The sequence below is a fragment of the Cydia fagiglandana genome, chromosome 10, assembly GCF_963556715.1.
Source record: "Cydia fagiglandana chromosome 10, ilCydFagi1.1, whole genome shotgun sequence".
NCBI lineage: Eukaryota > Metazoa > Arthropoda > Insecta > Lepidoptera > Tortricidae > Cydia > Cydia fagiglandana.
This window is the reverse complement of record NC_085941.1, coordinates 9,612,598-9,639,915: the sequence shown is the minus strand read 5'-3', so window position 1 is coordinate 9,639,915 and position 27,318 is coordinate 9,612,598. Positions and strand designations below refer to the sequence as shown.

General features: G+C 38.0%; 3 protein-coding genes across 6 annotated transcripts; 2 read left to right on the top strand and 1 right to left on the bottom strand.

Annotated features, from left to right (window-relative positions):
• Nucleotides 1-1,238: 1,238 nt before the first annotated feature.
• LOC134667841 (Kazal peptide Pr13a-like) lies at nucleotides 1,239-16,547 on the top strand. 4 transcript variants are annotated; one of them, XM_063525227.1, is made up of 3 exons: nucleotides 1,239-1,339; nucleotides 12,435-12,638; nucleotides 16,283-16,547. In XM_063525227.1, exons 1-3 carry the CDS (start codon nucleotides 1,312-1,314, stop codon nucleotides 16,339-16,341), a joined length of 291 nt encoding a protein of 96 aa, XP_063381297.1. In that variant the 5' UTR covers nucleotides 1,239-1,311; the 3' UTR covers nucleotides 16,342-16,547. The 4 variants fall into 4 exon arrangements, 2 of the variants coding, with proteins under 2 accessions (XP_063381297.1, XP_063381296.1); XM_063525226.1 differs by lacking the exons at nucleotides 1,239-1,339; nucleotides 12,435-12,638 and adding an exon at nucleotides 12,858-13,395; XR_010098701.1 differs by lacking the exons at nucleotides 1,239-1,339; nucleotides 12,435-12,638 and adding an exon at nucleotides 13,435-14,186.
• Nucleotides 16,548-17,802: 1,255 nt separating this feature from the next.
• LOC134668320 (tigger transposable element-derived protein 4-like) lies at nucleotides 17,803-20,050 on the top strand. Its single transcript, XM_063525802.1, has 3 exons — nucleotides 17,803-17,819; nucleotides 18,294-18,389; nucleotides 19,165-20,050. Exons 1-3 carry the CDS (start codon nucleotides 17,803-17,805, stop codon nucleotides 19,730-19,732), a joined length of 681 nt encoding a protein of 226 aa, XP_063381872.1. The 3' UTR covers nucleotides 19,733-20,050.
• A 474-nt stretch (nucleotides 20,051-20,524) lies between these two features.
• On the bottom strand, nucleotides 20,525-27,313 carry LOC134668213 (uncharacterized). Its single transcript, XM_063525718.1, has 3 exons — nucleotides 27,104-27,313; nucleotides 21,641-21,913; nucleotides 20,525-21,156 (listed from the first exon to the last, which is right to left on the bottom strand). The coding sequence occupies exons 1-3, from the start codon at nucleotides 27,144-27,146 to the stop codon at nucleotides 21,125-21,127; spliced, it is 348 nt and encodes a 115-aa protein (XP_063381788.1). The 5' UTR covers nucleotides 27,147-27,313; the 3' UTR covers nucleotides 20,525-21,124.
• Nucleotides 27,314-27,318: the final 5 nt, after the last annotated feature.

The window sequence follows — 27,318 nt, the reverse complement described above, 5'->3', positions numbered from 1 at the left end:
TAACAAAACACATTCTAGTTTTCATCAAGTATTAATTAATTGAAATTTAATAAATTAACTCACCTCTCTTAGCGAAGTTGTTAAGAATTCGTAGTGGTATTTTTTTTCAGTGACACAACAACTTTTGGGTTGACGCCAATTTCTTAAAAAGCAACCAAATTTAATGAAACTTCAAACTGAAACAGCTCTAGGACTCTTATTTATGATAATATACAGCCAGTGTTTATAAACTACTTTTAGATACTTATTTTAGATGAATTATGTTTTTTTGTCCCATTACTGGTTCCACGTCCATTATAGGGTATACTACTATATACCTTATCTCATCTTTTCATGGGTTCTTACACGTAGAAAATAATAAATAAGCGGTGATTTAATTTTCCCGTACACTTAGATGTAGTATCTACCTAAATTATGAGATAAAACATACATGTTAGCTTTTACTGCCCCTTAGTACAATAGCGCCTGTTCACCTTACATTTTACTGATCAGATTAGTTTAGAGGCCAGTAAATGTACATAATAAAACAATGAAGAATTCTGCTACCGAGTTAAAATGAGCAGATACGATCTAGCATTTAGAGCACAATGTAAACACTTTACTACCCATTCTGAGAAAATGTGGTAAACAATTACCAATTAGTATGTTTATCAAGTTGTGCGATCCAACTATACCTGCAATATGAAGTATAATTATTAATTACATGTATATCAATATGCAAAATAACTGATGAATTTATGAATAGTTTATACACAAGTTTTCCTGTAGTAGTTAAGACTTGTCTAGGTTATACATGTAGGTACTTAGTAATATTAATTACCTAATGGCAATGCAGCTAGGCGTGTAGGTAATCTTTAAATCCCTAATCACAGACCTTCTAAAATTCCATAAACCGCGTCATTTAGATTTATGTGCAAAGTAGATATATTTTATCCGATAATTACTTATGTTTCTAATGATTAATCCATTGTTAATGGCATTTACTAAACACTATGCTAATTCTACCTCTACCTTGGTATATTATGTAAACGAATGTTCTACACACTATATTTCGAAAGTTAGGGCAATACTCGCGATCATAATTTTCTTATCCGCTTTATTTTGTTTCTGAATCTGATCATAAATAATAAGTATGGTTTTCTTGCAATGCAGGATAGAATCATGCAAAATCACATAGGTAGCTTTGACATACGCTGATTCGTCTTAGGTCATACTCAGCTAGATAGATTGATACCCCTCCGCGGCGATGTTATATAAGGCCGAGCCCCTTGCCGGCCCACAGTTCGGGTACAGTGCTCAAACAGTGCAGACATGAAGGCGGTTACTTTTGCTATTTTTGGTAAGTTCATTTCCAGTATCAACCGGTTTTGAGGGAGATAAACTTTTAATAACTATTGTTTCAATAACAACCAGTTAATTCCGTTAATGTTACCGTTAAATATTGGGGTCGTTGATTGTTTTAAACGAAATTTTTTAATCTACACCTATACAGCTTTAGGTAGGTACTTTTGTTTACTTGCAGTTTTTGCAGAAGGTTAACTTTTGATCGATATGATTTTAATCATCTTGATTTTATAGCAACACTCTTAAGTTAGGTGCCAGCAATAAATTAATTTATAGGCTTACTTCGCTTTGTGCAGATACCTATTTATAAGTACATACCTATTATATTAATGTTTTTTTTTCAATGATTTGTTGCATCAGGTAACACCAGATATGGGTATACGTATTCACGTGTTTAGTCATAGGACTCATAGGCATAACGTTCTCGGAACACCAGTGTCGGTTTAACGCTCGTTTAACTGACAAAACTTAAAATCACACTTTATCCTCGTTGGTGTTCATTCAATGGAACAAGAGCATGGCCGCAATAGGTATACATATTTGCGACTATGACCGTGCTTCTGATCTAGCTACTCTGCTTAAGAGGGCGTCGAGGAGGGTAAATTTTCAGATTCTGTCAAATTACCCCATTTCACACACAAACGCAGCTCACGCACACTACCTCAATTTACTGGGACAGGTCAGTGACCCCTAATGTTTTTTTAAAGGTGCTGTTTCGAGTTTAGTGTTAACTACTGACCTTCTTTGAGGAATTTAAACTGTCAAAGCTTTCCTTTGTGAGAAGACAGAGAAAAAACACTTTTTATATATAGCTTTCCTTGTTTGTTCATGTCATGTCATAGGTATGTGACGTATTAGGTAATTAATTATTTTCGTTGTTGACTTTTGTATTAAGATAGGTACAAAACGGCGACGCTCTTAACTGTCCATCGGTAGACCTTATGCCTTTTGTAATAAGGTTTATGGACTGTCAGTTAACAGTGTGGTGGTGTGCGATGGTAGGTATGCGGTTTGTAGACATAGACCAAATTAAACCTAGGAGTTTTATTATTAAAGATATAAGAAATCGTCTACTTTACCTACTCGAAAAAAGTGGACTCTATCTAAAATTATCCCTTCATTAGTTATAGGTCTTGTAACATTTTTTACAACTATAGACGCTTATTATATTTCACTTATAACTTAATTTTTAAAGCTCTGTTGATAATAAGGCTTTAAAAACATCTAATAAAATTCAGGTACTACACTTATACTTTTGTAAGTCAGTAAGTGATGCTTACTTAAAACTTATCGGGAAATCAAATAACTCATAACTACCTATATTAAAATATTTAAATTTACTAATTCATCTCATACGTTCAATAAGGCCCGGGACTGGGCCTTGTCACCCGCACCGACAGAGGGCCTTTTTAGTCCTACATAATATTAAAGAACTGTGTCCCGGATAGTATGGGTTCTGGTCCATGACGCGTCCTGAATTAACTTATACAGGGTGTAATTGTTAAGTGTGGCCAGGCTACAATTCCGTAAATATAACAGATATCAGAAAACTTCAAATTGATATCGAAAGTGCGTTACCTAATGAGTAAAATTACATTAATAACTTTTTTTAAATAAATGCAGAAATATCCCAAACATTAACTTCCAATCAAACCCTCCCATACATTTAGTACGACGACTCAACCCTCAAAGAACGTCGGTGTTGTAAGAGACAAAACTGCTTGAGATTCATTATTTGCGATAATAAACTGTAATAAAATAATAAAACTACCGTTTATGGAATAATAAATCTAACACTTATTTTTTAAGGAAGTACATTTTTTGTTTACAGTAGTTTCTCGAATTGACGCCCTTCTTGTGCGATACATTGACGGGCCCCCTTAAATATTTCTAAATTAACTTTGCGGCGTGATTAAAAAATAAATGTTAGATTTATTATTTCATAAACGGTAGTTTTATTATTTTATTACAGTTTATTATCGCAAATAATGAATCTCAAGCAGATTTATCTCTTACAACACCAACGTTCTTTGAGGGGTGAGTCGTCGTACTAAATGTATGGGTGGGTTTGAAGTTAATGTTTGGGATATTTCTGCTTTTATTAAAAAAATATATTAATGTAATTTTACTCATTGGATAACGCACTTTCGATATCAATTTGAAATTTTCTGATATCTGTTATATTTACGGATTTATAGCCCGGCTACACTTAACGATTACACCCTGTATATCATTAGATAATTCATAGCCTATATCTATAGAATAAATCGTTCTTATGAGCGTATTTGGTGGGCATCCCTTATTAGTAAAAAAGCCTACTGCTTTATAATAGGGTGGCAATGGTGGCAGAAACCCATTTCATTTGTAAAATTGTAGGGATGAATGTATAGTTTATTGTAAATCCCAAATATATTAAATTACCCGCGGACAGAGCGACCGATTTTATTATTAGATAATTTTCACATGTATCAGCTCTGTTCTGTGTAAGTAATCCTAGAGCAGCTGTAAGCGCTGCGCGCCGTGTTTGACGGTCTAACGATCCGCCCTCGGCTGCAGCGCTGACAGCGATGTATTGTGCCCGCTTCCCGCAGGCGCAGAGAGCTAGATACGAACGTTGTTATCGAGGCTGTCATACTAAGTTGCTTTTTCCCGTTAAATTTGTGTTTTGTAATTATTATTTGGCTTTCGCTCTTTCTCCTTCTGTTTGTATAAAGATAGATAGATGTGTGTATTGTGTGTCGTAACGGACAATAAATCGGTGTGCGAAAACGAACGCTTGGTGCCTATTATTTGCTCCTGCATCTGCACCCGCTTACCACGCCTAGCACAACTCTACCTTCCACATCTACAAAATTATCACCTGTAATTTATCTGTAAAATATTAAAACATTGTATTCACACTTTTCAAATGCCAGATTCAGTTTTTTTTTTTAAATGTTTGACTTTGGCCATAATTCAATTTGAATAGAAATCATCACCGCCACGCGCTACTAATTAATATTCAGAAAAAATATATGAGTGCCTATTTTTATTTTTTTGACATTTAGATTTTATTCTAGAAATTATAGACTAGTATTTTTTATACAATCTTTTTAATGTTTGACGATCCTTCTGTGAAATTCTTAGTGTTAAATTTGATATGTATAATAATCCAATTTTATTATGGAATAATATTAACATCAATAAATTGTTCTGATAGTTAGATTAAGATTAATTACGATTCATAAGAGCTTGTTGCTAGGCCTAGATTTTGCAATTTTTTATTTAGTACAAATCACCACACTGTGATTGTAAAGGCCAAAATTGTCCTAAAATTACATATCATTATCATTTATTGTGCAAAAATCAGTTTATTTGTATGAATCGTTATACCTATATACGATTATTTAAAAACTGAATTCCTCGTCCCTAAATTATACAAAAATGATATATAACTTGCCCTAGTTGCTAAAAGCATGAAATATAGCATAGATTGGACTTCATAGATTGGAGCCGACCATTTCCCCTCTTCCCTTATTTTTGGTATACTAAGCCACTAGTATTGGGTTGCCTATAATTATTTTTCTTTGAATGTACTCGTAAACCTCTATCCGTTAGTATGCGATTCATTAATGGACGCACCATGGCCCAAATCGGGACACGGTTCTTTAACACGTAATGTTAATAATCAGTGAACATCTTTAATTACGCTCAAATGCTTAAGTTTCAGTACAGGTAAAAGTACATATGAACTGTACTTTTAATGGTTAGTACAATCGGCATCAAATGGAGAGTGACGGCCAAAGTGACCAAATATAGCTATAGGATCTAAATGTGGACGAATAAGGTCAGGTGAAGCATATAAGGCCCACCTTTATTTTAACTGAAATAGTTATATAGACCAGTCAAATCTTACAAAAAAATCTCCTAAAAAAACAATGCGTGATGTAGTTCTATATTTTTTTTTATATTGTTTGGAGTCCTTGGAGGAATATGAAACTATGTTTTGCAAGCAAAAAAAAGTTGTGCTCCCTGCGTAATTTGCACAAAACTACAAAAATTTCGGAGCTTTTTCAGTTTTTGCACTTTTTTTAAAAAGCTATGGGTTTTTGCTTAAAACTTGCTATGTAACGCTAAAAGAACATTAAATTTGGAACAATTTAAGCCCACGTATAGCGCCGCACGTTAAATAGTTCATGAGATATGGAACTTTAAAAAAAGGGTATTTTTTTCCTTAGAATGAAATTTTTAGTTTTTCCTATATTTCGGGACAAATATCGGCACAACCGCTCAAGCTATCAGATATATTGCGATAAATAAAGTTGTAGCATATTTAATTACCTTTCATTTAAGTGCAAAAAAGGGTCAGTAAGTTCTACAGTTCTCTAGTTATCGTAAAAAAATGAAATTGCTATAATGAGGAAGGCAACTAATGTATTGTTTTAAGGCATTGTCAAATCCATACAAAAGGCAGTACCATCGTCGAGAATGCCATCTATGATTAACTTTTACCGGCCTTCTCGGATAGCAGCAGAGCGATGTTAGAGATCAACCATTTTTAAAATGCACTCCCTTCTTAAGCACTTCATTCATTCAGTAATGAAATCAAGATACAAACTGTAGATTGACTTGCTTTTATATAGGCTCCACTTTTTGGTCTTAGCCAATTTAGCCATTGATTGTAGTCCAGGATACCGATTCTTATTTAAGAATTAGTTCTGGTTTTGATCTTGTTTTGATACGACCTTGACGACAGTTCACGGTGATTGGCGTGGTGTTGGCGAAACGCACCAGAATCACTGGAAGTTGTGTCATTAGATATCTAGCTGTCGCTTTTTGGCGCTCTTGAGTGTACTGTGAGTCGTGTTAACCCAAGATCACGATAATATCCTAACCACAACAAATTGATACATCAGAATCAGCTACCATTACACACGCTAAGTATATGTTTGTGCTATAGGCATGAATGTGACTCAGTCTTGTCGAGTTACCAGTATATTATAACTTCTTCAGTAGTTTACCGTATTTACACGGAATATTGCAAATAATGCAAATTCTTTTCCAATGGCTGTTAAGGCTAAATGTATGTGGAGCTACTGCTCAGTGAGTTGTCAATCCACGGGTTGTGACTATAAATAACTATTTCAGTCTTTACTGTACAAATGAATTTATAGTCTGGACCAATTAAAAATAAAAATAATTGGACTCATTTGTCAGTAGAAAATACGGCAAATACATATTGAAGTTTTTGAGTTACAAATTGGATATTTAAGTAGGTACCTATATAGTAACAGCACCAGTCATGGGACATTTAAAAGGAAATTTGGAGTCATTTATGATATTTCCCTTATACATGTAAATGGTCTACCGCTTAACGTGTTAAAAGATGAAAGTCCTATCCGTCTTTCATGTTTTAGGCGTGTTGTATCAAAGATACTGCAATTAGTTTCCACATATTTAACAAATTAAAACTATGCTTTTTTTCTCCAGTCATGGACACCAAAGCTCCAGTAATGGGCCCCCGGTAATGGACGTGGATCCAGTAATGGGCCCCCTATAATGGACATTGTTCTATCAGTATAAAATATTGAAATGGGGAAAAATATACGGCAAAAAAATCAATTTTTGGTATAAGGTATCGCTGAATGTATTTTAATTTCCACAACCAATTATTATTGTATTAGATCCATCGAGACAATTCTAATATACCCAAACACAATTAGGGTTTATTGCGATAAAGTTCCCATGGCCACCTCCTGTCTCCATCATCAGATCAGGTCCATGTTATCATAATATTGCATTATCATCCGATTTGCATACTTAATTACGTACTTACACAAAATTTCAACTGAATCGGAAATCGAAAAGTGTCTCAAATTCAGCTACCAAGATTGGACCCATACTAACTAACAGGGCAAGTTAAATAAAAGTTTGGAAAAACGATATTCATTTATCCGAAGTCCGAGAATACCTTCTGATTGACATATTTCGTAACTACATTTTACATCTGTATTGTTTAAACATGAAATTATGGCATGGCTGTCAATTGTCCCATCATAGGAGGTACGCAGTTTTACAGCTCCTATAATGGGATTGGGCCAAATACCACTATTTTTTTACATCTGTGTAGTCACAACATAGTGTGTTGTATACCTTATCTCATGGTAAATGCAATTAACAAAACACATTCTAGTTTTCATCAAGTATTAATTAATTAAAATTTAATAAATTATCTCACCTCTCTTAGTGAAGTTGTTAAGAATTCGTAGTGGTATTGTTTTTCAGTGAAACGACAACTTTTGGGTTGACGCCAATTTCTTAAAAAACAACCAAATTTAATGAAACTTCAAACTGAAACAGCTCTAGGACTCTTATTTATGATAATATACAGCCAGTGTTTATAAACTACTTTTAGATACTTATTTTAGAGGAATTATGTTTTTTTGTCCCATTACTGGTTCCACGTCCATTATAAGGTATACTACTATATGTGTAATTCGTAACCAAATATAGCTCAATGTTAACATGATTAACTAATTATGCTAAAAGAATATCTCATTGCTAGAAAGTAACAAATGTATGCAATCTACCCGGCTTGGCAGATCATGCATCATGTTAAAACACACTTATTACACCTTACTGAATAAAAACTAGTACATACTACGTGTTTCGTTTAGTTCTTCTATTCCCGATTTGGTTTGTCAATCTATACACCTTTATATGTAGTTAAGACTCTTAGTAATAGGATATTGCTGGTTAAAACCCGTAGATTATAACACAAACGTATACTTAGAGTGGGTAATGGTAGCTGATTCTGATGTATCCATTTGTTGTGGTTATATTCGATACAGGATATTATCGTGATCTTGTATTAACACGACTCACAGTAAAGCCAAGAGCACTAAAAAGCGACAGCAAGATATCTATTGACACGACTATCCGTGATTCCGGTGCGTTTCGTCAACACCACGCCAATCACCGTGAACTATCGTCAAGGTCGTATCAAAACAAGATCAAAACCAGAACTAATTTTTAAATAAGAATCGGTATCGTGGACTACAATCAATGGCTAAGACCAAAAAGTGGAGCCTAAAAACAAGCCAAACTACAGGTTGTATCTTGATTTCATTACTGAATGAATGAAGTGCTTAAGAGGGGAGTGCATGTTAAAAATGGTTGATCTCTAACATCGCTCTGCTGCCATCCGAGAAGGCCGGTAAAACTTAATCGTAGATGGCATTCTCGACGATGGTACTGCCTTTTGTACGGATTTTGACAATGCCTTAAAAACAATACATTAGTTGCCTTCCTCATTATAGCAATTTCATTTTTTTACGATAACTAGAGAACTGTAGAACTTATTGACCCTTTCTTGCACTTAAATGAAAGGTAATTAAATTTGCTATAACTTTATTTATCGCAATATATCTCATAGCATGAGCGGTTGTGCCGATATTTGTCCTGAAATATAGGAAAAACTAAAAATTTCATTCTAAGGAAAAAAATACCCTTTTTTTAAAGTTTCATATCTCATAAACTATTTAACATGCGGCGCTGTACATGGGCTTAAATTGTTCCAAATTTAATGTTCTTTTAACGTTACATAGCAAGTTTTGACCAAAAACCCAAAGCTTTTTAATAAAAGTGCAAAAACTGAAAAAACTCCGAAATTTTTGTAGTTTTTTGCAAATTACGCAGGGAGCACAACTTTTTTTTGCTTGCAAAACATAGTCGCACATTCCTCCAATGACTATAAACAATATATAAAAAATACAGAACTACATCACGCAATGTTTTTTTATTGTAAGATTTGACCGCTCTAATATTAATAATCAGGATATTATGACCAAATCAATGTTTCTTCATATATACCAAAATAGTTATAAAAATATTCCGGCGCTTTTGGAAAATACACGTTTTATAAAAAAACCATACCATGTTGGTTCGGAACCGGGCCTTGTTACTTGCACTGACAGTTGAACACTGACTTGAACATAAGTTCAAGAATAATAGAAAATATTACCGGGCCTTATTAGCTTTTATCATGAATTAATTTCATCTTCAATTTAAAATGGTCTATAGTAAAATACGGCCTACATGAGTCATGGAAAAACAAATTGTATTTTATTTAGAAAGTACTTATAATATATGTTGTTCATAATCTTCAGTAAGCTGACTTCTAGGAGTCTATCTATTATAATTAATGTAGATTGACAGTTTACTTAGCAAATTGTACTTTTATACCTTTGAAACAAGCATTTGAGCGTAATTAATGATGTTTACTGATTGTTAATCTTAAATATACCTATTATGTAGGGCACTTAAATTATTTTAGCGGACCGAGCGGATATGTATGTTTGTAGACCACTTTTTTATTTAAATAATTAAATTGTAATTCATTCAAAAAAAGGTTACTACAATTAGGGATATAGATACCTCACCTACCTTATTACAAAGCATTACAAAAATGTCCAAAGGCCAAAGCCACACTGATAAGACATAAGACCTCATAAATACCTATAAATAAACGTTCACTGAAAAAAACCCTAAGGCATTTCTGATAAGTAATTATTTTTCGTTACTGAGTTATCGTTTTGCACCGAATATCAATGAAATAAAAGCACGTTAATTTGATAGATACATTTATATAAAAATCGTCACATGGAACCAATATAGGTACTCGTAAACCAGACCACTGCGGTATTGGCTTTAAATATCGTTCCTTCAACTGATAATATAGCCACAAAAACTCGCTGAGACTGCAGGTCGAGTCTTGATTTCAATTTCTTGATGATATATCATTGAATTAACTTTCACGTGATAGCTCTCAGAATAGCAACAAAACTGGTTGAAACTAAGAATTTTATTGCTGATATTATGTGAACAACATTGCTTCGTCTTCATAAATAAAATTTTAATAATTTATATTGTTTACGTTAAAATGTGAAGAAATTTGTTGATAAATTGTCTATCTAGTATATTGACATTATGTCATATATGTTTTTAAAATGACGTAATATGAATGCCAGCACAATGAAAATTTATTCCAATAAGATAAAACAAATCTTCAAACTTTTTTCATTTTTAGTGAATTAGGAAGAAACTAATTACACTGATTTGGTTGTGTTCGTATATTTTTTATATAATTTGTTATATTTTTAAAGTATTATGACTTATGAATAAAAACAAATCAAAATTTTAATGACTCTTGATCTCCGTGTGACATTATTCATTTACCCTATTTATTTTGAACACAGTTTTTCACTGGTATCATCATTCGTATACGGACATGAATTTATGTCATAAATGAACTGTCAAAATGGGAGATTTTAAGTACGCGTCCGCTCCGGACGGCCCACAGCGGGCATCTGATTCAAAGGAGAATTTGACAGATATGGCGGATGTATGGAAATTTTACGAAAGTTTACGTTTACGATTGAGTTTCTCTGTTGTCTTTAAGAGGAAAAATAGGAAAAGCCTGATTCGTTGTAGTCCAGTTATCTGGCTTTCGAAATCACTCGATTTTATAGCTTGAGCATCGAAATTTTTATACAAATTTTACTAAACGCTGACACTCGTTCATCTCGTTTTAGGTACAACTTTGCATGAGTGTATTTATTATATTGTAAATGATTTCAAATTTTCAAGGGTGATTCGTTGTAAACACACTCTTTGGGATAATAATGATATTTATTATAAAAAAAATTATCAAGAGATGTGGACGCTAGCCACTAAACGGTGACTGCCTTTTTCGCTGATTTTGCTCGATGCAGTCTTAACCACCTACCTACTTATATAGTTATTTATCACGTCAACATAGGTACTTATACCTAATGTTTTCCAGCGGAAATATGTACTATTAAGGCGATTATTGCAGGCATTCTTGTATTTTATGTAAACGTAAATACGTATAATACGTCCCTTTATGTGTAGGTATACCTACCACAAACCTAATAATAGTTAAAAATATACTTACCTATCCACCTGGAGGAGATTGCTCTTAAAGCGATAAGACCGCCTTTGTTTTTATTTGATTCTGTACATGTACCTAAATATTGTAAACTGTGTGAGGTGTGCAATAAACATACAAATGAACAAATAAATAAGAGCTGGAACACGTCTCTTTACAATTTCAACTAAAAGTTTCAAATGAATTAAAGATACATATCTCTGTTCAGTGTGATGGCATCCCTTTACTTTACAGTCTTACTATGGCCTCCTAACACCAGCGTAGGTCGGATCCAGGCGGTTGGCCAGCGCCTTCCTGCGATTACCACGACATTACCTCATTATCTTCTAACCTTGCCGCGTTCCCGACTAAGTCTGCTAGGACCTTTATTACTTGATTGTTTCCTGTTACGCAGAAAAACAAAGACACAGTCATCGTAAACATTGCCTTTATTGAGATAGGTAGATAGATAAACAGGAGGCTCCGTTTTTGGAAAATTACCTCATTGTCATTGCCACTTTGTATCAGTTCGCATTTGGATTTAAGGAAATATTACTTCTTATTTATAAGGTACTAGTACTAGGTACGTTTGCAATTCGTGGTGTGCAATTTCCAATATTGGTCCATTGTATGTACTTACCAAATCGGTTAGGTACGCCTGGGTGTCGTCGTGCATAATATTGGTACCTATTGTATTTCAGGGTATCAAGTTAACAGCCGCAAAATGAAAATGACTAGTCATGCCATGATCCATTCATGTTCAAAGTTATCATACCTATAGTTTGTTTTTTTTAGCATTAGAAAGAACTCCACAGAAGTAAGAAGTAAGTAAGCGTACAGTTTTTATCAGTCTCTTTAATTGTTAATAATTATTGAATTATCTAATGTAGCACGGTCAATACATATAATTTACTTCAAATTATTTCCGCTAAAAGTGCCGAATTTGGAACCATAAGCTTAATTCTGCGAAGTTCTTTCTAATGCTAAAAAAACGAACTATATTACGCGATACAATACAAATTATATCTAAGTTATGCTATCAGTGTTTCATTGTTATAAAGTTAATTTATTTTTTGGTACTCAAAGAAATCTGCTTTTTTATAAAAGCAGATTTCTAAAAATTTACAATACAATACTGATGTCACATTGTGTATAATTCCAGCGGTCCTGGTGGTGGCGGTATCGTGCCGGCCGGACAAGCCGGACCTGAAGCAGCTGAAGGCGGAGGCGGCGCGCAAGAAGGCGTGCACACACGACTGCACCTCCGTGGCGCTCGACCCCGTCTGCGCGGGCAAGCAGGGCGACAAGCCCAAGTCATTCGCCAACGAGTGCGTCATGAACAACTACAACTGCGAGCATAAGGACAGTAAGTGCTGCTGTAACTACTATGATGATGATGATGATCCGGCCGATTTCGACCAAGGCGACCACTTCGACTCCTAGTTCGCTCGGCGTTCGTGCGCCCGGATATGGCTGACGTAGCCGACATGAGAACACCAGCCACATTGTAGTAGTAGTAGTAACTACTATAGTGGCCCTCGAGTCAGTTTGTGTCGGTAAGAAGGGCGACGATCCCGAGTCATTCGCCAACGAGTGCGTCATGAACAACTACAACTGCGAGCACAAGAACAGTAAGTACTCCTGTAACTACTACAGTGGCCCTCGTCCAGTCGGTGCCGGGAAGCAGGGCGGCAAGCCCAAGTACTTCGCCAACGAGTGCGTCATGAACAACTACAACTGCGAGCACAAGAACAGTAAGTACTCCTGTAACTACTACAGTGGCCCTCGTCCAGTCGGTGCCGGGAAGCAGGGCGGCAAGCCCAAGTACTTCGCCAACGAGTGCGTCATGAACAACTACAACTGCGAGCACAAGGACAGTATGTGCTCCTGTAACTACTACAGTGGCCCTCGTCCAGTCGGTGCCGGGAAGCAGGGCGGCAAGCCCAAGTACTTCGCCAACGAGTGCGTCATGAACAACTACAACTGCGAGCACAAGAACAGTAAGTACTCCTGTAACTACTACAGTGGCCCTCGTCCAGTCGGTGCCGGGAAGCAGGGCGGCAAGCCCAAGTACTTCGCCAACGAGTGCGTCATGAACAACTACAACTGCGAGCACAAGGACAGTATGTGCTCCTGTAACTACTACAGTGGCCCTCGTCCAGTCGGTGCCGGGAAGCAGGGCGGCAAGCCCAAGTCCTTCGCCAACGAGTGCATGCGTCATGAACAACTACAACTGCGAGCACAAGGACAGTAAAGTTCTGCTGTAGCTACTGCAGTGGGCGCTCGAGCCAGTTTGTGTCGGTAAGCAGGGCGACAAGCTTCTAATCCTTCGCCAACGAGTGCCTCATGAACAACTACAACTGCGAGCATAAGGATAGTAAGTACTGCTGTAGCTACTATGATGATGATGATCCGGCCGATTTCGACCAAGGCGACCACTTCGACTCCTAGTTCGCTCGGCGCTCGTGCGCGCGAATATGGCTGACGTAGCCGATCTTTAAGGTGAACACCCGCGCACATTGAGGGCACATGAGGACACCAGCCACATTGTAGTAGTGGTAGTAACTACTATAGTGGCCCTCGAGTCAGTTTGTGTCGGTAAGCAGGGCGACGATCCCGAGTCCTTCACCAACGAGTGCGTCATGAACAACTGCGAGCACAAGGATAGTAAGTACTCCTGTAACTACTATAGTGGCGCTCGAGCCAGACGGTGCCGGGAAGCAGGACGACAAGCCCAAATCCTTCGGCAACGAGTGCGTCATGAACAACTACAACTGCGAGCACAAGGACAGTTAGTACTCCTGTAACTACTATAGTGGCCCTCGTCCAGACGGTGCCGGCAAGCAGGGCGACAAGCCCAAGTCATTCGCCAACGAGTGCGTCATGAACAACTACAACTGCGAGCATAAGGACAGTAAGTGCTGCTGTAACTACTATGATGATGATGATGATCCGGCCGATTTCGACCAAGGCGACCACTTTGACTCCCAGTTCGCTCGGCGCTCGTGCGCCCGAATATGGCTGACGTAGCCGATCTTTAAGGTGAACACCCGCGCACATTGAGGGCACATGAGAACACCAGCCACATTGTAGTAGTGATAGTAACTACTATAGTGGCCCTCGAGTCAGTTTGTGTCGGTAAGCAGGGCGACAATCCCGAGTCCTTCACCAACGAGTGCGTCATGAACAACTGCGAGCACAAGGATAGTAAGTACTCCTGTAACTACTATAGTGGCGCTCGAGCCAGACGGTGCCGGGAAGCAGGGCGGCAAGCTCAAGTACTTCGCCAACGAGTGCGTCATGAACAACTACAACTGCGAGCACAAGGACAGTAAGTGCTGCTGTAGCTACTGCAGTGGGTGCTCGAGCCAGTTTGTGTCGGTAAGCAGGGCGACGATCCCGAGTCCTTCGCCAACGAGTGCGTCATGAACAACTACCAACGACAAGACTACAGCTGCAACTATGTACCGTCGTCGCCCTAGTGGCAGTCTGCGTCGGCAAGCATGGCACCTAGCCCGAGACCTACGCAAAAGAGTGAGTAGACTACGCGTTATGCAAGCTGCCTAGAAAGGAAACCTATTTTTACACACCGATTTTTACGTTTTAGATATGAAACTTGTTAACATCCATCAAAGGTCGCATTCTCTGTCTGGGGGCGTGATTTTGTATGACAGCGAACGCATATATGCGTTGCTAGCAGCTTTCTAATGTAGTTCCATGCTGTGTAAATAAATAGTGCTTTCGACTATTGTTCCTCCTTATATATAGAGAATTCGTCAACGCCAAACGCATTCACATTACGTTCCCCATTTGAAATTTTGCACACACCATGCTTTTTATATCGGTTTTATTTTCAATGTACTTGTTGATCTGGGTTTGGATATACCTATTAGGTCTCTACTGCAATTTATTTAAACATATTTACGAAGCATAAAGTACTTATACCCAATTCGAAAGGAAAATGCCTGTATTTCACACCATCGCCGGTGAAAGCCGTGCCACCATGATTGAAACTTCGACACGCGCGGTGCGGCAGAGTGTGACATGACATGACGCAAGCTTTGTCAGCAGACCTTGCTATTGTGCGGGCGCCGGCAAGCCGACCGGATCGTGACTCACGTCTCACGTTTGTTTTTTGTAAACATGGACTTTCCGTGGAAGTAAACTGGATTGAGTGACCTACGTGGCGCGGCTCTAAACTTAGCTTTTATTTGCAGTTACATTTGAATCAATATCGTAGATCCTAGTTTTAAACGGGGATGTGAATAAGCCAGTTAATATCACTTGATTAAATGGATAAAATGTGTCCCATGTTCCTGAATAATTAATTAACCGCAGAAAGCGTTGTGGACACTTCTCTAGAGGGCACTAAATGTGCCCAAACCAAATAATAATAATATTTGTAATACTAACGTTACGTTACAAATACTCGTTACAATACGTTGTAATGTGTGTAAGCACATCTTTTATTCTGAGCTTGAGGAGGGCAAGCGGAAACAGGGCGGCCAATTCCTCAGGTACAAAGATGTGCTTAAGCGTCACATGAAGAAGTGTGGCGTAGAGCCCTCGCGATGGGAGCAGCAGGCAGCCATGCGTACGGAATGGCGGGCTGCAATAAATACCAAGATAACAGATTTTGAATCTCGGCGGCGCTTAGAGCTTGACGCCAAGCGTGATAGAATAAAAGCCAGACAACCTGCGGCAATACCCTATAACTATGTTAACGGTCTGCTCACATGCCCGCAATGTTCGCGAACTTTTACTAACAAGATCGGCTACATCAGCCACTTGCGAGCACACCAGCGACAGCAAAGGAGTTGACAGCAGTCGCCGTGGCCGAAGTCGGCCGTGGAGTTATTACTTTAAACATGTTCACATATAGGTACTCATTACTACTCATACTAGTCTAATCGTTACCAATCGACATGCGTAATTGCGTACATCCATCCTTATCCATATCATTACTGCCTTTGTGTATTGAGACATTACTAATGGTCCTCTCTCTTCCAGCGCTGCACAAGATCAGCAAAGGTGAATGCCCCGGCTCGCAAGGCATCCGCCTGTCCTAAACGACGCGAATACCGCCAGTTTTTACACTCTTCTATTATAAGTAATTTATCACAGATGTTATTTGCATCACAATAATCTATGAATAACCTCTTTTGATGATTTTAATCAGACTGCGATCTAAAGTATGCTGTGTTTATTATATTTTTATGCATTTATTGTATTAAGCTAGTTTTGAAAGTAATAAAGAGATACATATTTGTTTAAATGAAGACTTTGAATTTAAATAAGCTTTTGTTATAAATTTCATTTTTGTACAAGCTTTTATCGCTGACTGTACTTTTCTTTCAACAAGCAACTAGTACTCATCAAGACAATTCTAACAAACTCAAACACAGTTAAGTTGCGTTGTTTTATCACAGAGTTTCTATAGCCACTGCGTTGTTTTATCACAGAGTTCCTATAGCCACCTCCTTGTCCTGTCTCATGACATCAGATCAGCTCGATGGTACCATCATATTGCATTGTCATCGAATTTACATGCAATTTTTTAGCTTTATCGGAAACCAAGGAGTATGTAGTTCAAATTTAATTTGCAATAATTTGATTACAGACTGACTACCTACGAGACAGTTGAAACTAAAAAAAAGCTTGTAAAGATACGACCTATGTGAAAATGAAAACTAATGTGCGATATATTTGATGGTTTAGTAACTAAGTATAACGTCTACTCTAAAAATACAGTGTAGCTGTAGACTCCATAAGTATATACAGTAGAACCTGGATAATTGCAATCTCAAGGGACCGGCCAATTTTTGTCAATTAACCAGGTTTTTCATTTAAGCAGGTCGTGTCAATTAACGAGGTTCAAAACATCGTTGTGTCAATTATAGAGGTTTTCATTAATAGAGGTTGCGTTCTGACAAATTTCTTTTATGGAGGTGCAAATAACCATTTTAAGTAGATTTACATGCTTACATTCTATATATTGCTTCCGTCTATACTTGCACTTTTACACTACATTAATTACCACTTTATTTTCTTATCATTTGGATTTAAAAAATTCCCTTGAATTGTAGAAGAAAGTTTTATTAGAATGTAAAAAGCATACTTTGTTTTTTATTGATCAAAACTATTTCACCTACTACAGGCTGTGATAGATACCCAATAAATAAATTAAATTCTGGATGGAGATATAAATAAAATGATCATTGCTATTAAAATATTGTTTCTGCTGTGTACAACTACATTATTTCAATTACAGAGGTAATAAGCAAGACTCGTTTCAATAATAGAGGTAAAAACAAGAGCAAAAATAACGGATTTTTTTAGCACAGTGTCAATTATAGAGGTCTTAAGTTGCGATGTGGTCAATTATAGAGGCAAAATTACGAAAAGCACTAAAATCTAAATTGCAATTATAGAGGTTCCAAAATTTCAATTATAGAGGCCTTTTGGTCTCAAGGGACCGGGACCGGACTTTTGGTTGCAATTATTGAGGTTTTCCATTTATCCAGGTGCCAATGAACCAGGTTTCACTGTAATAACGTCACACGATTTAACCCATGGAGCGCCCCAGAATTACCGTAGTATGGAACTCCTATACTAGTTACCAGCACAAGTGTTCTGTGTAGGGCGCTCCACGGGTTCGACAACCTCCTTAAAACGTTGAAATTGCTTGAATTTGGTTGGCTTACCTTATTTTCGATACAATCATACACGCTCACTCTATTTAGCGACAACAATACAGCATTATAAGTCATTACAAAGAACTTTCTAAGTTGCCGAAATTGACAAAAACTGCAGCTGTGTACATTTTTTGTTTGCTGGTTTATAGTTTTATTATCTACCACGTGGTTACTTCGACTGACGTACCGGAGATTCTAAGAACATTTGTCTTTTGTTTTTATTTATATGATGAACTTGCACATGTTTACCTCGGTCACTAGATTTTCGTCAAGCTGTTACACGTTATAATAATGGCAGTTGCTTACAGACTTTCGAACTGTTAAAGTGTTAACATGGCGAGTAAACGAAAATCATTGTGTATTGACGAAAAAGTTTTATTAATACGCTCAATAAAGGCGGGAGAAAAGATAACTCATGTTGAGTCGGTTAGTTTGTGTGTTGCTGACACGGTAAAATGTGCCGCACGCGCCGCTGCACCGCCCGCGCGCCCCCCGCGCGTGCGACCGCCCCCTGTCACCTCGAAGTCACGTCAGCGTGCATATGCTGACGTCGCCGGTCAGCCTGTCGCAGCTAACCGGGTCAACTTGCCTGTTAAGGTGAATGAAGCACGGGCTCCACTTAAGGAGAAGTCCTCCCGCACCGATGTGGATAAGGAGGGATTCACACTGGTGGAAAGGAAACGCAAGGCGCGCAGGGCGCCTCGTAAGACTCTGTGTGGCACTGCGGAGCCGGTTAATTCTGGCCTACGAGTTGCGACACCGAGTAAGGCGCTATACGTGTCACGCTTACATTACTCCGCCGTGGCCGACGAGGTGGTGGAGTACGTCCGCCGGAAGACTGGCTTCACGCTGAGGGTGCACCAGCTACAGTCGCGTCACTATGTGCACTTCAGTTCATTTGTGGTGCGCGTGCCGCGGTCGCTGCAGGACACCATCGCAAGCGCGGACTTCTGGCCGAAGGGTGTGGTGTTTCGGCGGTTCCGGGGCAACCTGCCGAACCCTACGCCGAGTCAGACGACGCTACGGAGCCACGCCGTTACGTCGTCGCCCAAATCTAATGTTTAGTTAATTTAATTTTTTATGTGTATTGTTTTTCTTTGTCTTTTCTTTTACTTTGTAGTTTCACAGTGCCTTGGTTTTATACTGTAATGCTGTGTTACTTATTTGATCAATAAAATAAAAATAAATAAAAATAAGTGACGTTGGAAGACGCTTTGGATTTAGCCGTTCTACCGTGTCTACAATATGGAAAAACAAAGAAAAAATTCTACAAGCAGAAGAGGAAGGAAAATCTGCTAAGAAATTAAAAAAACCTCAATACGAAGATCTGGATCAAGCGATGGTATCATGGTTTTATACACAACGCCAGAATAACATGTTTGTCTCGGGGCCGATCATGAAAGCTAAGGCGAAAAAAATTGCCGAAGAACTAGGATTAACTGCTTTCAAAGCATCAGAAGGATGGCTCGGAAAGTTCAAGCAACGTCACCATATCAACTATGATAAAATTAATGGAGAAGCACTGGCAGATGAAGACATTTTAGAATCGGTGAAAAATACGGAGGAACAACAAGTGGATGAAGTAGAAGAAACAGGCGATCCTGAGCCTCCACCAAGCATCGAACAAGCACTTGATGCAGCGAAATTATTAGAAGAATACTTTTTATATAATCAAGATGATCCATCAGAATCTCAAGATATTAGTAAGATACATAAGAAAATACAATTAAAATATTGGAGCCGCAAAAAACATCAGAAAATGTAACAGACTATACGCAATAGACGTTGTTATTTGTATTAAAGGAATGTGTTTTTATGCAAAATGTGTATAAGTACATATATTATAAACAGATACATTAGAATAGTAAAATGATGTTTTTATTTCACTCCATTTAACAACGACCATTTTAAACGCCGAAAAATGCGCAGTCCCTTAAGTGTCGTAATATGTATGTATATGTACAGTTTATACACTGTATTAGTAAAGGGTATTAATAAGGAGAAAGCTTTTTCTCTTCAGTTCATGATAGTTTATTTCAAGGCATTTTAAAACGTTACTGATTTTATGCTAATGCCATACATCATTATATATGAACGTAGTGATTTCTGGTGGTTATTTTTCATACCTAGTTAGTCATAGGTAGGTGTAGCTGTAGACTAAAATATTTTTTTATGGTCATATTTCACCGATATTTATTAACATATAAGCAGAGATATATATAACTCCGTATAAGATAAATAAAGTCTAAGAAAAAAACGTGCCTCGGAAATCAAGAAAAAGTCATTCTCGAATAGATGGCGCACACACCTTTGGCCTATTCTCGTTTAGATGGCGTTGACGACACCGTTTGATATTAAAAATCATTTATCCGTAAACATATTTTGATTAATTTATACATTTTCAATTTTATTTTAAGTTTTAATCGTGTGTCGATAGATGGCAGTAAACGTACCGTGACTACAAAATTTACTTTGGCAATAGCCCTCTATACTATCCATTCTCTTTGATATAAGTAAGTATGTACCTACGTTTATCTCTGAAATAAATGTTAAAGAATTTGTTATAAAATATATGCTTTATTCATATTTAATATATTTACTTGATACATTTATAAATACAGCAATTCGTCTAGGACTGGAACATTTCAGTCGCTCTACTAACCTACTGGTTAACTCGTACTTTGTACAATAAATAATCATATGTTGTAGGTACTGCTTAATACTACGGAAACTAGAAAAACTTAAGATACACCAATTTGTATCTCCAAACATTTTAAAGATTATTCTAAATCTTTTAATGACAATTTGTAATTTAGGTACTTTTCTACTAGCAACGCACTAAGTAATTCTTAGTAAATATTACATTCTTTGGTATTTTTCATGTGATGCGCATTAACTTTTATGCATTTTATCATTAATTAAGAGATATTGAGTATTATCAATTTATCGCTCAATTTATAAACGAATTCTCTCCCTTATTTAGTAGTCAAAATATAAAAAAAAAACTTTTAATGTCCGCTACACGATCTAATGTAAGATCATTTTTACGATTTTTTTATACGCAGCGGATATAAGTAACAAAGGTATTTCTTTTTTATTTTTGTAAGCAAAATTTGGGTAAAATAACCTTATACTACTTTTAAGGCCGTCTCTTCAGTCAGCACTCGCCCAGGCTCGTGATAGCATAATCTGTAAAAAAATAAAACAATTAAATTATCTATTAAGTATATGTAAGTGCGCGAATGTGGTTTATGTAAACTTAAATCTAATCTAACTGATTAAAGCAATGTTTACCCTTATTATAGATTAAGTACCAACTTCAATATTCCTTTTGTAAACAGTCGATTAGTTATAACTTCTTGCGCAAAGACAATTATTCTGGGGTCGATAAGGAGTACGTATAAGAATCAAACTAACTTTAAAATAGAATAACCGACTTCAAAAAGCAGTGAAATCGGTTTTTTTTTGTAGCAGTTTTTTTTTGTAAGTACCAACCTATTTCATTGTAACCCATATGGCAGGATATGTTACGTATGTTTAAATTTTTTTTGATGATTTGGAGACAGTAGTGGATCGAGGATTTTGAGGTCAATGAGGGTAGGTTTAGGTAGGGACCCTAAAAATTACCACTGAGGGATTGTGATTCTTATCTGGGGGTGGTTAGGCCACTTACAGGTGCTCTCACGGCACGATACTGCCTCAAGCTCGCAAAGGGTGGCGAAGGTGCGCGCGGTCCCGGCCGCGTCGAAGGCGCAGACCGGGCCACGCGGGGGCGAGGCGCAGCGGCCCGCGCACAGCGGCGGCGGCACGCCCTCGCGCACGCGCGCGCGCATCTCCACAGGCAGCCGCGCGTCCGCCACGTCGTCGAGCAGCTCGTTGTCGTCGCTGTCGTCCAGCCGCGGCAGCCGCACGAACGGGAGGCTGGCGGTGTAGGCCTCGTGCCACGCTGTGAAAATACACAACGAATTACTAAACCTCTTCTATGAGATAGCGGATTAAGGTGGATCATTACTAACCTAACGTTAAGACCTATAACTAACCCTTTTTCTGCAAATAAATATGAATCTGAATCTTCGGAAACTCAAGAGCATTGTCAATTTAGGGTCTCCCCTGATATATCGACGCGCATTCGGCAAAAGCCGATAGGAAAAAGCTTTATGTCCACGCAATAAGAGCGAAAAAGCCGTTGACGCGTCGGCAGGCGCCGGCCGATGCGAGCCGAGCCGAACGACGACTTTTTCGCTCTTATTGCGTGGACATAAAGCTTTTCCTATCGGCTTTTGCCGAATGCGCGTCGATATATCAGGGGAGACCCTTACGTGTAGTAAGGTGTATTCGGGTAATACCGAATGTCGGATAATTCCGAAATTCAGATAAAAATCACCCTTAATTCCATCATAATAAAAGTCTCTTTTCGGAATTATCCGACAGTTTTCGACATTCGGAATTAGCCGAGTGAACCTTACCGAACAGGTGCAACTGAAAATTTGGAAATTAGATTCTCCCAACTGAAAGGACAAACTTCGTGATATACAAATTTGAATCACAACCCGTTGTGTAAAAAATATATACATATAGATACATACCTTACAAAAAAGAAATATAGACTTGGTTTTCCAGTTTTATTGAAATTATTATTTAATGTTATTCATGCACCCAACGAAGAAAAACTTCGTGTAAAATGTACATATGCCTGAATATAATTATCGAGCAAGCATTTTCATGTCCTAAGTCTTGCGGTGTTGACCAGAGAAGTTGATTCTTACCGATAAATATTGAAACGTAAAATCTGTGCCGTAAGTATAATAATAATTAAGTTCCTGCTGTGGGATCGTCGAAATTACGTCTAAAAAGTTGTATAGGTATATATTATTAGATACCTACGAAATAGATTTTGAAAACTAAGACAAATAAATTAATGTAACATCGACGTTGTCTTGTGAGCTTAAAAAGCTCGAGAAAATTAAAAAAGAATATCGAGTCAAATGGCTGGAAGCTGCGCGCCGCCTGTCACTGATACACTATCTCCATATTATTAATGAGGCCATAAACGTAGCTTAATTGTTTCTCGTTTTATTCCGTTATTGTTTTGACGAGGCTCCAGATTATGGCGAACCTTACGTGACCCTTAGTCTAATCTGTATTGTTTGTTCTTCTAACTTTTCCTGTGATCTCATGCTTTTATCCACGAGTATATCAACTATTGTGTCAACATTGAAAAGTACTCTTAATTTGGTTTGTGTAAACAGTAAGTTAAATGCGTAAATTATTTGTTGCATTGAGTTCATAGTAAGTGCAAGAGAAATTAGTGTAGGGATGCTATTATCTAATGAGTCTTTACTTACAGGCATGTCGCCACAATCAACCCTTTGCCTCGCCTATTATATACAACGCGCCATTGTAAATCTTAGAGGAATGTACGAAGGTTGATATTACATTGTACGTACCGAGCGCGTTAGTTGACGTGTTAGGTGGTCAAAGGGTTAAGAAGTAGTATGTTGTGTCTGTGCGTTGTTTGCAGACTGTCTAGTGACTGATGTGAGTCCTGTGGTACTTTAGAGTACTACCTACTTGCACAATGTCACGTACGTAGATATTGTAGAGTTCGTCTAAGCTAACTCTGCGCCAACTTTGACTTAACAAAGTTTGGAGTCTGGAGGTGAATAAGATAAACGACGTACTTTCATTGTAGTTTGACGTTTCTGGTGATACTATCATACTCTGTCACTACAGAGTTAGCAAATGGTGACTCTATCTACCAGTGGCGGCGCGTCAAACATATCCATAGGCAAGCCGGGGCTAATATGGCTTACATATTTCCTTTACAGCTCTGCTCAAACTTCCAAAAACAGGCAAGCCGGTGGGAATCGGCTTTTATGGACGCGCCGCCACTGCTATCTACACACCTATAGCTTTTTCATTGTCGTGTAATATTTGAAAAATGTGTTGATGTGGATGTTCTAACTAACCTAACAGGTTTATCCTAGGCGTATTTATGATACTTAGTTTACACAAAAACGTGCGAGAAAAGATTTGGGTTCAATAAATATTGTCTCATCAGTCATCATTGTATTTGATTACGTTACGCCAAAAATTGGTTTGTCCTTTGGCAGGTAATCCCCGAGAACTTCATAACAAAACAAAAACGTACTTATGAATGTAATTGTAGGCAATTTGTGGAAAGGATAATGATGCTATTTAGCCGGAAGATCACAGGTGACAAGTAGATTCAAGCCAGATTAAGACAAGGAATTATACCGGGTGTGGCCTGAAACACGAGCAAATAATTAAAACATAGATTATACTCCTCAAACGGTGACACTTTTGTTCAACAACTTTTAAAAATTATGAAGTATTTAGACTTCCTATTTTTCATACAAAATAAATATTATCTTCAATGGACGCCATCACCACGCCATTATCATTGTGACTGACGTTGCTTGTCATGCCTTAAACATAACAAAATTTGCAATACATTGCGTCTTAGAATAAACTTTAAAGTGTATTAAAATTCAAACCACTAGTTATTTTTAAAAGTCGCTGAACAAATGTTGGTCAGTATGAGGAGTACAGCTTACGGTTTCATTTTGTGCTCATATTACAGGCCACACCCGGTATAAGTCCTGTAATTGTAATAGTGTGTGGTTATAGTTATACAATACACCCACCCTAACAAGATAAACTGTTTGTCGCTTTAATAGAAACAATAATTTCGAAGAGGAATGATAACTAAGTAATAGCGTTTTGACCTATTGCCCAAAAAATTATGTCCTGGTAAGCATAAGTATTCAACTGAAATTCCACTCCAGTTCCAGAAATTACTACAAAACGTACGTATCATCATCATCATCATCATCTCAACCATAACGCTACGTCTTACGTAGGCGAACAACGCGCGAACGCGGCGCGGCGCGGCGCGGCGAAATCAATCCTTTGATGCCCATAGAAGTGTCCTACGTAAGCGATCTCGTTGCGAACGCGGTGCGGCGCGATTTGCACGCGAATGTCAGGCGGCGCGGCGCGGCGCGGCGCGGCCGCGGCCGCTTTCGCCGCGCCGCGCCGCGGCGCGTTCGCGCGTTGTTCGCCTACGTAAGACGTCCACTGCTGAACATAGGCCTCCCCCTTGGACCTCCATACCCCCGCCGGAAGATGCTGGATGCGGGTCGCTTCCAACCGGCACGTATGGAGGTCCAAAACGTACATATATATCCCATAAATTCCATAAAATAATCAAATTACCCTCGCGGAAATGATTATTTATTACACTCACACTAAGGTTCATAATTCAGGCTTTAAGTGGCAGTTAGTCCAGATTTCTTTTACATAATAGGTACGTTGCATTTATAGAACTGCGCAGTTTTCGATGCCTCGTCATAGTCGATGACGACGATAGCCGGCCTGGTTTCCACAATTCTGGCATCGCTACTTCCGATGAGTCAGCCCAGGATATCGTGGTATCTCCGTTCCCACGCCGCGTGTAGGCTGTATTGCGATTTAATCTATGTACCTCATCGTTACTGGTACTTATATGACGCTTCTGAATCGCTATTTAATTTAGTATTAAATGTTAAAATGATGGACAATTTTGGACTGGTTTTCAAATCGTCGGGTGTTTTTTAATGTATTTTCCCCGATTTGTCAAACGTGGCTGCACTGATTTGAAAAATTACTTCTTTGTTTTCTGAGTATACTACACAGTTGGCCCTCTAGTCAGGATCTGGAATCCTGAAGAGTAGTAATTTCGGTATTTTTTTTACAGTAGATAGAGACTTTGTTTGCTCTCGGAAAACCTTCGATTCGGTGAAATGGAACTGCTGACGAAGATCATACTTACTATGATGATATTTTAAACTGTTTTTCTTTGTTAATTGTTATTAAAATACTTTCTCAATTTTTTTTCAATTGACTAATTTTTCGCATTTCCTGATTGCTATGAGACAATATTGAAAGGGGTGCTGCTGTAATACAATTAGCCAATTATATTTAAGGATGACTCATGTTAGACCGGACCGGGGCCGGGTCGGACCTTTCGGCGCTTCGTTTTCTACGGAAAGCACCACGTGATCACCGATCAGCCGCCATAGAAAATGACATGTCGGACGCCTCGGCCCTGGCACAGCCCGGTCTAGCGTGAGTCACCCTTTAGTCCCTGACGATTTTTGAAAATGTTTCAGGAAATAATAGTAAATCCATTTAGAAAATTAGCAAAGTGGTCGAATCGTTTTTCTTGAAAGCAATCTTTAGAAAATCAAATGACTAAACATAATGATGAAACATGATCACATAGAATTTAGATTTCAGCAAGATTCCATTGCTGTATCAAGTTGTACAAAGTTGCATCGCTCTAGTCGTCTTAAAGTCTGTCAGTAGATCGGTTACTCACGTCTAATAATACGTTGGTGGGCGGGTCCCGCGCGATAACCCGGGATCAAGTCGTCACTCGCTCTACGCAGCTGCCCTGCGCCTACCCTCCGTTTATCTAGATTTGCGAAAGCACAGGCCATCTTTGTTTACGAGATGATATCATGCCTAAACAAAGAGCCGAGGATGTTCGCTAGGATCTTTCCATTGGGTTTCATCGGTGCGTCGATTGATTGGTGGAAATCGGTCCGTTTAGGCGGACGAGGAATTGTAGCTCGTGTCATCTTATTGAGTATCTATTCTAATTGGCTAATTTCATTGACGGGAACCTAAATTATATATTTATTATACTAATGTGGCTAATTCCATCATAGGGTCTAACTATTCGATTTTCGACTATACGGAAAAAAAACCATTTTGCAAGCAATCGCTGCTTTGTCGATGAAATTATTAATGTTGTTTGTTGTTGGACGGAATAGTCCCTAATATGACGGAATTAGCCACATTAGCCTTATATTAATTAGCCATTTTCCCTTTAATGTGACAAATTACTTGACTACGTACCTATTTTAATTGAATTGTGAACTGTCATGTTTGCAAGATACTTAAAACAAGAGGAGAAAGATATTAAAATAGGTAAGTATGTTTAACACAACACACACTTAACAATGCTTCAAATCAACTAACCAAATAAATAGTTTTACTACCGATACTTATGAACTGTCTATTACTATCTGTTTTGAAATGTAATTTAATATAAAGCTTCATAACTCACCAGCAAGTAATATCGCACAAAACAGAAGCTTCCCGCTTAACATCTCCACCTGATTGTGTCCGAAAAGGTAACTGCCGCCACAAGCGCACACACGCGAAGACTCCGCGTGCGATCCGGATCGAGACCCGACTTTATTTAATATATTTGTTTTGTTTTGTGGTCGGTCGGTGTTATTGGTTGTGTATTTTTCGCTTTACTGGTGCATCGGTATCGAG